Source organism: Anthonomus grandis, chromosome 7, assembly GCF_022605725.1.
Source record: "Anthonomus grandis grandis chromosome 7, icAntGran1.3, whole genome shotgun sequence".
NCBI lineage: Eukaryota > Metazoa > Arthropoda > Insecta > Coleoptera > Curculionidae > Anthonomus > Anthonomus grandis.
In genome coordinates, this window is record NC_065552.1 from 4,607,915 (window position 1) to 4,622,941 (window position 15,027).

The 15,027-nt window shown below is 35.4% G+C and overlaps 1 protein-coding gene across 2 annotated transcripts in view; it reads right to left on the reverse strand.

Moving 5' to 3' along the window:
* Nucleotides 1–1,688: 1,688 nt before the first annotated feature.
* LOC126738146 (growth arrest-specific protein 2-like) overlaps nt 1,689–15,027 on the reverse strand; it is a 108,899-nt gene continuing 95,560 nt past the window's right edge. For both annotated transcript variants that reach the window (XM_050443322.1, XM_050443323.1), the window contains exons 3-9: nt 9,453–9,577; nt 9,251–9,392; nt 8,968–9,190; nt 8,822–8,913; nt 8,595–8,762; nt 8,357–8,532; nt 1,689–8,184 (exon numbers count right to left, since the gene is read on the reverse strand). In XM_050443322.1, the coding sequence (XP_050299279.1) occupies nt 7,975–8,184; nt 8,357–8,532; nt 8,595–8,762; nt 8,822–8,913; nt 8,968–9,190; nt 9,251–9,392; nt 9,453–9,577 (1,136 nt within the window). In that variant the 3' untranslated portion in view covers nt 1,689–7,974. The remainder of the gene's footprint in view (nt 8,185–8,356; nt 8,533–8,594; nt 8,763–8,821; nt 8,914–8,967; nt 9,191–9,250; nt 9,393–9,452; nt 9,578–15,027) is intronic.

A 15,027-nucleotide genomic window follows, 5' to 3' on the forward strand; every position in this document is an offset into this window, starting at 1 on the left:
ATTAAATATAAAATTTAGATTATTAGGTCATTTATAAAATTAGGCTAAAATTATTGGCCTACTAATCAGTACTGTTTTGGCAGTTTAGGCCTTTAAACAACATACAGGGTGATTCACATTGCGGTTTTTTGAATCACACTGAAAAAGTGAATGAATTAAAGTAATAATTAAAAAAAACGGTTTGTAATTTGACAGCAAACCAAATTTTCCAAAAGCCAATATGGCTTATTTTTTTGGAAAATTTGATTTATTTTATAAGCTTTTCTTTGAAATGTATGTTTTGACTTGCTTGTAGAATGAATCACAAGTTGGCAGTTTTTTTGACGTATTTAAGATAAGGACATACAGACTATGGACAGAAAAATCTAAACCTCAGAATTCTTTCATAACGCACCGATTTTTCGCAGTTCTTTTTTACCCTCTAGATCAACGTTATATACAGTGCCGGCCAAAAGTAGAGAAACTTTTAATTTATTTTCTAATTTAATAATAATATATTCAAAATTTTTGTGACACCATGTATTAAAAATGTTTATCTTAGCCTAAGCCATAAATTCATACCAAAACGGTTTGAATATTTATCACAGGAATGTAAATAGTAAACAATGTTTTTTTACTTGAGGACATAAATAGAGAAACTTTTTGTATTAAATATTTTAAATTAAATAGGTCTCGTTTGAAGCAGTTCGTTTTTGATTGTGAAGAAGCCTATTTAGTATTAAAATGCCTCGAGGTATAAATTTATCTGAACAAATAAAAAAACTTATAATTGAGAAGCACAATGCGGGAGTGAAACAAGTAACAATCGCTAGAGAACTTGATCTTCATAAAAGTGTCATTTGTAAACAAATCAAATTGTGGCAAACTGGAGGCACTACTGCCAGCATCTCTAAGCCAGGTAGACCCAAAAAAACAACATCTGCAACTGACAAGCTAATTAGACTATGTTCTATAAGAAATCCAGTTTTCTTCGCCGAAGATATGAAAAAGGCATATCCCAGCATTTCCCTTTCAGTTCGATCTATTCGAAGACGTTTATGTGACGCCAACTTAAAAGCCAGGAGACCGGTAAAAAAACCTTTCATTTCAACGAAAAATAGACAAATTCGTTTAAGATTCGCAAAAGAACACTTACATTGGACCTATAATCAATGGAAAAACGTTTTATGGTCAGATGAAAGTAAGTTTATTTGGGTCAGATGGTATGAGGTGGGTTATACGTCCCGAGAATGAAAAATTCAACCCAAAGTACACTATTCCCACAATCAAACGTGGACGCGGTAATGTGTTGGTGTGGGGATGTTTTTCCGGGCATGTCGTTGGTCCACTGGTGAGAATAAATGGGATCATGAATAGCCAATATTATCTAAAGATCTTAAGGAATAATATGCTTCCCTACGCCGAGGATAATTTGCCGTTAATTTGGAAATTTCAGCATGATAACGACCCCAAGCACACTTCTAAAATTGTTAAAAATTTCCTAACCTCTCAACAAATTCACGTTCTGAAGTGGCCAGCTCAAAGTTCAGATTTAAATCCCATCGAGAACTTGTGAGGCGCACCTAGACAAAAAAGTTCGACAAAAAAATCCGAATAAGTTCCGAAATAAAGACGAATTATTCCAAGTCCTAAAAGAAGCATGGAGTGAAATTTCCGGAGATATTATACACAGTCTTCTTGAATCTATGCCAAGACGGTGTAGTGAAGTTGTGAAGAATAACGGTTATGCCACAAAGTATTTTGTGGCCACTTATTATTTTTGTCCTTAGAGAAAATAAATTTTGTTTGCATATTTTGTAATAAATTATTTGTTTTCAATTTTTTTTTCTAATTATTTTCGTCACTACTAGATATAACCATAAACATTATTTACAACTACTTCGAATTAGTTTTAATAAGAAAAAAATTAAAATTAAAAGTTTCTCCACTTTTGGTTGGCACTGTATGCTTGAAGTGTGCGTTTTATTTTAAAGGAAAATTGCAAAAAGTACCAAGTCGGTGGGGATATTTTGAATTCTAAGTAAATTCTCCGATTTTTGAAATATTGTTCCTAGTACCAAAAATTTGATTTTACCATTGAATCAATTAGGAAAAATTAGCTGAAAAAAGAGTACCAACTCGTTAAAAATATTTTGATTTTTAAGAGAATTGAGGCCAAACTATCAAGGGTGTTTCACGAAACATCGCGCTAATGGACCAAATTTATATTTTTTTTAATTTGGAAATAAAAAACAATTGAGACGTGACTTTCATTACGGATTAACCCTGTATTTGGATACAGAGTGAAAAAAAAACTGAAACATTCAGGTTCGGACGTATTATTTTTTGAGTAATTAATTGTTAATAATTCTTATCCTTCTTATGACGGAAATTCCTTTATTATATTTTTTAGATCTTTCACGTATAGTACAGACCTGATTTTATTAAAATTTCGGAAGGAAAAAAATCAGATCTCGACTCGTTTCTCAAAAGGAAATCTACTTTTTTCTTTAAGATGAATTTGAACTGTTTTGTTTTTAAGAGTCCGAGTTTACAGGCTCGGAACTTTTAAGTGAGACTAAATTTAAATTTTAAGTAAAATTCCAATAAGTGATCGGAATAACGGATTTGATTGTTCACTTTGTTTTTTTTTATTCTGTGTATGCTGTAATAAGAGTCAATGGTACAAATATATTTTTTTTTAATTTAATGCCAAAGATTTTTAATTTTTTTTTGATAAATCACCCTGTATATTAGTGTAAAAATATTTATCATCTGAATATATAGGGCTGTCCCAAATTTGAGAGTAACAAGGTCGATTTAAATAAATTATTTCCATACCAAAATTTAAAAAATGATCTTGGCGTTATCTTAGGTTGAAGAGCGAAATAGATGACTTGTAAACTAAAATTAATGACACGACGTTTTCTCATTCAGCAACCATCATCAACTCTTTCTTGGTTCTATTCACCCTCGCATTTGGGACATTCCATATACAGGGTTACTGGTAACATGTCACGATCCTTTTAAGGGCACTTAGGGAAAATCATAAACTATTAAATTCCTTATTAGTGTATGGGTCCAAAGTCCATCAGAGCTTGAAAACTGCACAAGTTAGAAAATTAATCATTTCCGACGCAAATTGTTAATTATTGAAAACATCTGCGAGTTATGAGTCATTCAATGAGATGCAAAAATCAACATCAAGATTTAAAAAAATGCTGGAAAAAATCAGATTTTTAATTAATAAACAAAAGGAAAAAGTCATTAAAATTTGCAACAAAAATTTTATTATTTAGCTTTGTTGATGGCTTGTCAGAAGCTAGAAAAAATTATTAAAATAATATTTTTATTAAAAGATGCAAGACAAAATCGCCCACATGTTCCATACACTAATAAAGAGTAGGGGAGACCGGGGTTAGTTGACACAGGGGCAAGTTGAAACATCCGGTTTCACGCGAAAACGGTAGATGGCAGGAGTATCGAAAAATATCGATTTAGCTCGCCTTGTGACCCTCTACCTTCGAGTATACCCGTAGGTCAGTCGGCTACCAACTGTGAGAGCAAGCACAGATTTTATGTTTTTAAGCTGGTCGAGTAAATAAAGTGCGACGCAGTTTTTCTTTCACTACAGTGTAAAAACGTTAAGGATTAATAATTTTTTTGGATAAATAGTGAACGAAGGTATGTTTTATGATAATCTACTCTCAAATGCGTGATTTTTTCGGTTTAGTTTTAGTTATGAAAAATATAATAAAATGCCGTCCTGTGGGGCTAGTTAAAACAGTCCTGTGGGGGTAAGTTGAAACAAGTGTCAACTTACCCCCAAACGATTTTGTATGTACGTTATATATATAAAACATAGAAATAAATATTAATACACATGAGAGATATTACCGATATTCATCGCGCGCGTAACAAATTTGTAGCTCTATTGGGTCGCAGACTAAGTGGGTGGACATAACGGAGCGCCGACCATCGCTTTGACCATAACATTGCACCATAGCTCTGCTCGCCATAAAAAATAAATACACACTGTTAGATCTGTGTGGCAACATTGGAGCGCCGACCATCGCTCCGCGCATAGCGCGTCGGAGCTAAGGTCTCTACATCGTACCAGGGTAAAAATCGAGCTTAGTATTTTTTACACCCTCGACCGGAGAATGTCGCGTTAAATCGCTGCCGTCGCTTAACATGGATAAAGAAAAGTTAATCGGGCTTGTTTTTGCTCGAGAGCCTATTTGGAACAAAATAGACAAAAATCATCATAACTGCATTATTATTAAAAAAATGTGGAATGAAATAGCAAATGAGTGTGATATGCCAGGTAAGAATAAACAATTTTTTTTTAAACTACCAGTTTATAATTTGGTTCTGTTGCATAAAATAAGTTTTAAAATTTTCTCGTACAAATTTTGCCTCATCGTTGTATTTTCGTATTTTGATACCTTTTATATAGGTACCACTTTTTAGCACTACAACTCAAAATAATATCTTCTTCATCTGATGAAGAGGAGTTTAAAAAATCTATGTTTATGCGACGCTTGTTTACGCCAAACTAGTGTAAAAATGCGATGCTCCGAACCTCGATGTGACCACTGCGGCGCATGGGTCGGAGCAAGGGTCGGACCAATGGTCGAGGGGGCTTTGCTATGGTCGAGGATCAATGATCCCCGTTATGTCCATATCCTAACACCGTCTAGAAGCTTTCCTTAAACGTCATCCCACATTATCTCTAAGGTGTCCTGAAGCAACAAGCCTTAGTCGTGCAACGAGCTTTAATAAACACAATGTCGCAAAGTTTTTTTGACCTTTTGCAGGAAATTTTGGACCGCTATACATTTGAGCCCCAAGATATAATATATAATGTGGATGAAATGGGCATGACGACTGTACAAAAGCCGGACAGGGTAATTGCGAAACGTGGGACGAAACAAGTAGGATTTATGACGTCGGCCGAAAGAGGGACTCTAGTCACATTTTACTTTGCAGTTAACGCAAATGGAAACTCAGTTCCGCCAATGTTTTTGTTCCCTAGAAAAAACTACAGGGAGTATTTTGTTAATAATGGACCGCTTGGATGTATTGGAGCAGCCAATCCTTCCGGTTGGATGACAGAAACTGAGTTTGTTATTTTCTTAACACATTTTGGAAAACACACTAGAACCACAAAGGAAAAACCTGTCTTGCTGCTATTGGATAATCATGAATCCCATTTATCCTTAAACGATATTAATTTTTGTAAAGAAAATGGGATAATAGTGGTTAGTTTGCCCCCGCATTGTTCCCACAAATTACAGCCACTAGACCGCTCTGTCTACGGGTCTTTAAAAAAATATGTCAATGCTGTCAGTGATGCCTGGATGCGAAATAATCCAGGCAAAACAATGACGATATATAACATTCCTGCGATTGCAAAAGAAGCATTACCATTAGCGTCAACACCGAGCAACATCCAAGCTGGATTTAAAGTATCGGGAATATACCCTTTTGATCGGCATATCTTTAGTGAGGACGAGTTTCTGTCTTCTGCAGTTAGTGACCGACCACTGGTAATTGCCCATGAGGTAGAAGAAAATGGGAAAGCACAGACTCACTTGCCCCCACTTCTTATTACCCTTGAAAAGACTCCAAACAACGATGAGTTAGAAGTTGTACAACCGCAAGTTATAGAACAACCTGGTCCATCCACTAGTATTCAGAAGAATCGTTTTACTCCAGAAGATTTATGACCCACTCCACAGGCTGCAGAACGTACTGGTACAAGAAAAGGCAGAAAGCGCGGCAAATCCGCCATTTGGACCGACTCACCAAATAAGCAAGAACTTGAACTTATACATGAGCAAAAGATTCAAAAAGAATAAAAAAAAAGGTAAAGAGAAACATCGAAATCAGAGACTACAACAGAATTCCGCCCTTCTCGAAAATCGAAGGCTCCCTGCAGCTCAAAGGAGGAGGAAGAGGAAACATTTTGCCTAAATTGTTGGAGAGTCTTTTAATAATTCTCGTCCAAAAGAAAAATGGGTGCAGTGCACTCAGTGCCATTATTGGGCCCATGAGGATTGTACTAACAAAACGCCATTTTTCGTATGTCAGAATTGCGACTCCGATGATGACATGTAGATTGCAGACTAACTGCAGAACGTATTTAGTCTTGTCCTTTTGTATGTTTTTAAGTATTATATTCCTATCAGTTCCTTTTTTAGTTTTTAATCTATAGAAAAGATATAGAAAATAATATAGGTTAATAAAACCTACTGTTGCGAATAACCCCAGTCCAGTTTCAACTAACCCCGACTTGGAGCAAGTTGTAACAGCGTGCCTAAGTTAAGTTTTTTCGTTATTTTGTAGAAAAAAAAATATTTTAATAAACGAGAGGCGTGTTCTAATAAAAGAGGGTTTTACAATTCTTTATGCATTTTGATTATTTTTTCTCCCTTTTCACTTTTTTACAAAAAAATTATTTCTGGAAATTGTTGCAACTAACCCCGGCCTCCCTTACGCCAATACTTTATTTTGCACAAAGTTTACACAAGTTCACAGCGGCGATTTTCATTAAACGGGAATTTAAGATGGGAATCTGACGAGAATTTCTTAAGAGGATCTTAAGAGGTCCTGCACATTTCAGGATTACGGTAAGGCATTATAAATGCTGCAAACGCATAATATATAAAAATACCCATAATTAATGCTGCAAACCTTATTCAACTGACTAGTAGTGTTGTAAAAAGTGAAATTGTGTGTTAAAATGTTTATTTCATTAAATAGCTATAGTGAGGTGTAGAAGTTTTTAGAATGTCATGCAGATTGGGTTCGGAAAAAGTTATTTAAAATAATCATCAATTTTTGTCGACAATTGTGGTATTATGAACTTATGGAATCTAATGGTTAAATGTTTAGAGATTTTTTTTGTTTACCACTACTTTTGAATAAAATTAGGTTTTTATTTGGTAAAACAATACAATTATGTATGTTAATCTAAGATTTTCTAAAAAATAACAACAAGTGTAAATATGTTGAAAACAATGGACTTTTGACCCATTCATTATTAAGCAATTCAATAGTTTATGATTTCCCTTAGCTTAAGATCTCTTAAAAGGATCGTCACATGTCACCAGATTCCTTGCAGTGGATGTGGATCTCGTTAATAAATTTTAATACGACGACATTTCATCTCCAAGAGTTTATCATCAGCGATTTTTTTAAGTAGTAAAATTTTGAGCGACTTCTCGGCACTATTTTGACCAACATCCGAAAATTTCATAATCCTATATAAAAAAGTAATAAATAAAATGATTTTCCATAATTTCAGTTTTCCTAGGTCCTGACTTTTGTGAACATCAGAAAATTTTAAAAAAAGAAGAATTGTCATGAAAATTTCCTCAATTTCATTTTTCCAGAACTTTTCCCCTTTATTACGATATGAAAAATTAAGGTACCATTTCAATAACTTACTGCGAAAATTACAGAAAAAATTGCTTCAGATATCTTTGATACGGTGCAAAATTGTAATAAATTACCGTATACGTGCTAAAAATAAAATTTTCATTCACTCTGTCCATTCTTATGTCAAACACCCCGTAGAAAACCCCTTAAAAAAGCAAGTCAGTCGTATTTGGCAAGATATTAGTGAAAAATGGAAAAATTGAAGTTTCCCAATTTTAGTTTAAAAAAAAAACGAATTTTTTAGTACGTGAAGGTGAAAAATGGAAAATTCACTTCAATTTTCCCGTGCTCTTAATAATTCTAATCCAAGGAGTGCGGAACGTGTAGAGGAAACTCTTGGGGTAAAATTGTTGTCTCTTTTTAGGACAAAATGCTTAAAACATCCTCGATAGGGACAACTTATCACGTGCAGTGGACGTGACAATTTTAAACTCCAATAAAGATACAAATGTAGAGCTCCCTCTACACTTCCTTCCGCACTCCTCACTCTACTCGGTGTTTAATTGCGCGTGCTCGTGGGCGTATGAGTGAAAGTGTCGGTGGCAGGATTCAGCGTGTGACCGACTCCCGGTTCTCCCTGGGCGGTGGACTGCGATACTTGGCGCGAATGTGCAAATATTTGGAAGCGTCCGGGGAATCCCGGTCGGGACTCTCCCGGGTTACGACCTTCACCTGGCACGGGTCGTGACGTAACAGGAAGTGGTCCAAGGTGTCCCAGCCGCCTCCCACGCGCACCATCATGTGTCTACCTTTCAGGAGCTGAAAAATGTAAAAAGTCTCGCTGTAACTGGTTGTGTGAAGAAAAATAACCAGGATGGTTCCCAGGTGGAACTGCGTCACACAATGTTTAAAAAAAGGCCTAAAGAGAGGATTTTATACACCCAACCTTTTCCCTAAATATTATAAACAACTGCAGAACACCCCTACTTACCCTTATAAAAACGTTCTTCCCGGCAATATTGTACTTCCCTTCGCCCACTTTCCTCACTTTCAACTTGTCGCATTTGCCGTTGGCGCAGTTGCAATTTCTTTGCATTAAACGGGCGGCCAATTGAACCTTTCTGTCCAGTTCTGTGGTTAGGCTTTGCGTTGGTGTATCACCCCCACCTGAATAAAATTATAATGTTAAGAAATCAATCCATTATATCCAAACTGTGTACTCTTCTCACCTTTAATATCGACACTGCGCCTACTCGTATCGATGGCATCAGCCACATCCAAATCTGGATCTTCTGGACTTCCTCTGGACCACTCTTCGTCTTCTGTATTATCACTGGGTACTCCGTCACTAGCACCGCTGGGTTTAATAGTAGGGAGGGAATTAAGAGTATTATCACCTAAAAAGAATGGAAAAACCCTTTAATAAAGAAACAATTTGGAAACAATAATTTGGTACCGGAAGCTCTGTTGTCTCTTGGATCTTCAATGAGCAGCACGTGAGGACCAGTGTCCCAACGTTGCGCATAATGTGATATAGCAGAAGTTGATCTGGAAAATTTGAATGTTTTTTTGCAAATACTGGAAAATGAGTTGGAACTTTACCTGCTGTGGCTCATTTTCAAATCCGATTCCAACCTTGGAGGGCTCGCTTGGAACTGCCAAGACAATAAAGAACTCAATCCGGAATCTCCGGAGTTGTTTCGTTCTTCTTCGGCGATCTCCTTTTCTAGCTGCACCAATCCCGGTGGTTCTATGCCGTATTTCGTAGCTAACCTAGCTACTTCCAGCAGGCAAAGGATAACGTTACGGGGTTGATTGTGAAGGACTGCAATAGTTGGTTTTAGTCTAATTATTAGTTGAATCAGAATGGCACACCTCGACTTACCTAAATCGTCGCTTTCAAATAGTAAATTCTCGTGTACCCCCAACGTTCTGCAAAACTTTATGAAGTTGGCCACGTTATCTCTGGAGAAAAAACTCCTGCGCATGGCTTTTTCGAAACATTTGCCCCTCACGGTGGGTACGATCTAATAAGAATTTTGCAAAATATTTTATTACATTTTTTTGTTTCCGAATATTGAACTTACCCCTTTGACCAATCCAGTGTTGACCGCCCTCTTGGCGGTTTCGCAAACGACTTGCGCCAAATGGCAAATGACCACGCCGTTATCCAGTTCCGCGAGGAAATTGTCTCTGTTTATATAGTCGATTCCTGAAAGTAAGAAAGAGATGCTCAGATGTCAATATACGTACTGAGTGTGCGTAAAAAGTGCCACTCTTTGGGGCGTAGCTTAGAGTGGCCTAAGGACTAGAGACTGATTTTTCTAGTATGGATAGAAAGTAAGTGAGTGAAAGACTTTCTAAGGTCCATTTACAAATTAGATTATATACAAGAGATTAGCAATGAAATAAAGAATAATATGCAACTTACAGTAGCCCAGACGAGTTAATAATTTAACGTAAACTCCATACGCTGTTGCTATATGTTACGTAAAGTAAAAAAATTCGGTTTGCCGATTTGTATAGTAAAAAATCATCTGGTTGATTGTATTTTTAAATTACCCCGTGTGTAAGACAGAAAGCTTTATATACGCATTAAAGGAAATCAAAGTTGGCTTGGGAAATGATCAGTTCAGCTTCAGTTCATAGATGTCAATGATAATGAGGACGCCATCTTTAGATAAAAAATGAATGAGTCAAAACTTCACGGAATAAATCGCTTTGAATTGAAACTGTTTGACCCCGTGCGTAAGACAGTGCATAGATGTCATGTTAATTAGATATTTCGTTAATGTAAGCCTTCTTGAATTATGGCATTTTTTTTAAATTTGGGCGTGGTTTATAAGAGATAGACGGATGCCTATGGAAACTGCCTAGCCCCGTGCATATGACAGAGAAAGCTATATGCACAATAATAAAAACCAATGTTGGTGTTTTTTTTTGACACAATGTAAGTAACAAATGCTTGAAACACGTGCAGACATGAATTTCGTAGTGCGCACGCGTAAAAAGTACCAATGCCTTTGGGTGGGGCTTATAGCGGTCTAATTATTGGATTTTTTTTATTAGTGTGATTGTAGATAAAGCCACATCTCGAAAGTTTCACAAAATTTAAAAAAACACATTAGCAATGGAATCAGGAACAAAATGCAATTTTTACAGTAACCCAGACAGGTTAATAAGTTTTTAACCAAAACTGCAGCTCCATACAGTATCTACTTGTTAGCAAATCATCTGGTTGATTGTATTTCCAAATAGACCCGTGTGTAAAACAGAGAATGCTATATATAGTGCATATATGCGCACTTAAGGAAATCGAAGTTTGCTTGGAATATGACGGGTCCAAGATAGCGATGATTGCTTGATTGTTCGATTAGTCCAGTGTGCAAGATAGAGAACGTTATGGGCAAACTAATGTTCGATTAATCTAGTGTGTTAAACAGAGTACGCTATAGGCACACTTATATAAATTACAGTTGGCCATTTGACGTAAAGTTGAAGTCTCATAAGATTTAACGTCAACATGCTATTGACCATATTAACCATCTGGTTGATTGTATTATCAAATAGCACCCATGTGTAAGTCAAAGAATTGACAATTGACAGCTATGACAACTGACGTTGTTGACAAACAGCCATGATATGGACAACTTTGAACATTTAGGTAAGCTTGTAAACAACACTTTGAACCGACCGAATTCATTTCTTTTAATTATTTCTTGATTTAAAAATAATTTTGCAACACAGACATTTTCTTGTTAATCCTTTGGCATTGACGCGGTTCAAAGTGCTATCTATCAACTTTTTCGTAATTTTTCGTCAAAGTTATCAGGGTGTTGAGATTGACAGATTCGACATAAGATATCAGGGAGATTTGTAGACAGCATATTAAACAACAAATGTTTTCGTAATTTTAGGTCTCAGTTGTTAAGTTTTGACATTGACAATTTCGACGTAAAATTTAAGGGAGCCGCTGTGATACAAAAAAATTATAAAAAATCCAGGATTTTTATTGATCGTTTACTTGCACTAACCGTACCAGATTTAGTTGACAATTGACAGTTATGAAAACTGACATTGCTGACAAACAGCCATGACAAATTAAAAATTTTAGGCAAGCTTGTACACAGCACTTTGAACCAACTGAACTAAATTTCTTTGAATATTTCTTAATTTTAAAATAATCTTGCAACACAGAAATTTTTTGTTAATCCTTTGGCATTGACGCAGTCCAAAGTGCTGTCTACAAATCTTTTTGCAATTTCACGTTATAGTTGTCGAGTTTTGACATTGACTATTTCGAAGTAAAAATTGAGAGGGGTTTGTAGACAGCATATTGAGCCGCTGTGATATCAAAAACGAGCAAATAAATGCTGTATTTTTATTGGTCGGTTACTTGCGCCATGTGTACCAGAATTAGTGGTTCTGACAATGAACAGTTATGTCAACTGACGATGTTGACAAACAGCCGTGACAAATTTAAGGTTTTAAGGAAGCTTGTACACAACACCTTAAACCAACTGAACTAAATTTCTCTAAACATTCCTTAATTTAAAAATCTTCGTGCAACACAGAAATTTCCCTGTTTGCCTGGCTCAGCACATTGAGTCTACAAATATTTTCGCAATTTTACGTCACAGTTGTCGAGTTATGACATTGACAATTTCGACGTAAAATTTTAAGAGAGTTTTGTAGACAGCATAATGAATCGCTATGATACTAAAAATTAACTAATAAATCCTCGACATTGGTCGTTTACTTCCTCTAACTGTACCAGATTTAATGGTTTTGACAATTGACAGTTATGACAACTGACAATGTTAACAAACAGCAAGGATAAATTTAAAACGTTAGGCAAGCTTGTACGCAGCACTGTGAACCAACTGAACTAAATTTCTCTGATTATTTCTTAATTTTAAAACAATCTTACAATACAGAAATTTTCTTGTTAATTCTTTGGCATCGACCCGGTTCAATGTGCTGTATACAAACCTTTTTGTAATTTTAAGTTGTCAGAGTCTTGACATTGACAGGTTAGACACAAGTTTTCAGGGAGGTTTCTAGACAGCATATTGAGCCTCTGTGATACAAAATAATTAACAAATAAATCATGGATTTTTATTTGTTGTTTATTTGCACCGACTGTACCAGATTGACAGTTTTGACAAATGACAACGTTGACAAACAGCCATGATACTTTGAACATTTAGGCAAGCTTGTAAACAGCACTTTGAACCAAATAAACTAAATTCTTCTAAATATTTCTTAATTTTAAAATAATCTTGCAACACAAAAATCTTAATCGCTGCATGGATCGATCCGGTTTAATGTGCTGTCTACAAACCTTTTTGCAATTTTAGGGTCTTGACATTGACGATATAAGTTTTCACGGAGGTTTGTAGATAGCATATTGAGCCGCCTGTGATACCAAGGAATTACCTAATAAATAATGCAATTTTATTCTTCGTTTATATGCGCCCACCATACCAGATTTAGTAGTTTTGACAATTGACATTTATGACAACTGATAATATTCACAAAGAGTCATGACAAATATAAAATCTTAGCAGAGCCTGTACCCAGCATGTTGAACCAACTTTTCGCAATTTAACGGAAAAGTTGTCAGAATCTTGATATTGATAATATTATACTTAACCTGTCAATGTCTGACAACTTTGACTTAAAATTTCTGTATTGCAAGATTGCTTTAAAATTAAGAAATAATCAGAGAAATTTAGTTCAGTTGGTTCAAGGTGCTGCGTACAAGCTTGCCTAAAATTTTAAATTTATCCTGGCTGTTTGTCAACATTGTCATAACTATAAACCAAACAACCAAAAAATAGACCAATAAAAATCCAGAATTAATTTGTAAATTTTTGGTACAGCACATTGAGCCGGACTAACAGGAAAATTTCTCTGTTGCAAGGACATTTTAAAATTCAAAGAAATATTCAGAAAAATGTAATTCAATTGGTTTAAAGTGTTATTTACAAGCTTCCTTAGAACCTTAAATTTGTCAAGGCTATTTCTCAACATCGTCAGTTGACATAACTGTTCATTGTCAAAACCACTAATTCCGGTACAGATGGCGCAAGTAAACGACCAATAAAAATACAGCATTTATTTGCTCGTTTTTGGCATCACAGTGGCCCAATATGCTGTCTACAAACGCCTCTCAAATTTTACGTCGAAATTGTCAATGTCAAAACAACTGAGACCTAAAATTACGAAACGATTTATTGTTTAATATGCTGTCTACAAATCTCCCTGATATCTTGTGTCGAATCTGTCAATCTCAACACCCAAATTACTTTGACGTAAAATTACGAAAAAGTTGATAGATAGCACTTTGAACCGCGTCAATGCTAAAGGGTTAACAAGAAAATTTCTGTGTTGCAAAATTATTTTTAAATCAAGAAATAATTAAAAGAAATTAATTCAGTCGGTTCAAAGTGTTGTTTACAAGCTTACCTAAATGTTCACAGTTGTCCATATCATGGCTGGTTGTCAACAATGTCAGTTGTCATAGTTGTCAATTGTCAAATCTTTGACTTACACATGGGTGCTATTTCATAATACAATCAACCAGATGATTTATTTATTTAGCAAGTAGCAATAGCGTATGCCTATAGCATTCTCTGTTTGACACACTAGATTAATCGAACATTAGTTTGCCCATAACGTTCTCTGTCTTGCACACTAGACTAATCATCGCTATCTTGGACCCGTCATATTCCAAGCCAACTTCGATTTTCTTTAGTGCGCATATATGAGCTATATATAGGGTTCTCTACACATGGGTCTATTTGTACATCTCACTGTCATCAGCTGATCACGCTGAATTTAACGTAAAAGTTGTCAGAATCTTGATATTGACAGGTTCGACATAAGATTTTAAGCTTGTGCACAGCACTTTAAACTAACTGACTTAAATTCCTCAAAGAAAATTTCTGAATTTTAAAATTATTAACAGCGGTTTAATATGCTGTCTACAAACCCTTTTGCAATTTTACGTCAAAGTTGTCAGGGAGATTGATAGCCGCTGTGATGCCAATTTAAAATAAAAAAAAGTTAAAAACAATCTTATTGGTAGGTCAACTTAGATCCCAATACTGAGACAACCGCCCATATATGTATCCAATTCAGTAGATTAATTTAAAAAGAGACTTTTCGGCGGCTTATAGGCCTACACACGCACAAAACAAACAAACATGTGGTCATAATCTGTTAAAAGTAAAATAAATGTGCTTTTGTTCTATCCGTGTTCACAATACGAATGGGAGACGTTATTATTTTTTTTGTTTTTGTGAGATGCGACCGGAAACGGTCACTTCCTGTCAAAAGACTTCTCCAGTGAGTGTAGCTTTTTATTTTTTAATTCGCTTATACGGTTTTATTTTTAGTCGGCAAAATATAATATACGAGAAACACACACCTTTTGGTCGTACGTGCATGTGTAAATTACTTTATGTTTGTTTAATAATATCTTGAATCTTCGCAGAAACTGATTCGTCTCTCTGGATTTATGCCAGTTAGTTAACGACTATACTCGGTTTATATTTTTATTTTATTTATTTTTTGCTTGTTTTGAGGTTATTTTTGGGTTAGGTGAGGTTTAGGTGCAGGTGCAGTGTCTGTTGGAATAATAGAGCCTTTAATATT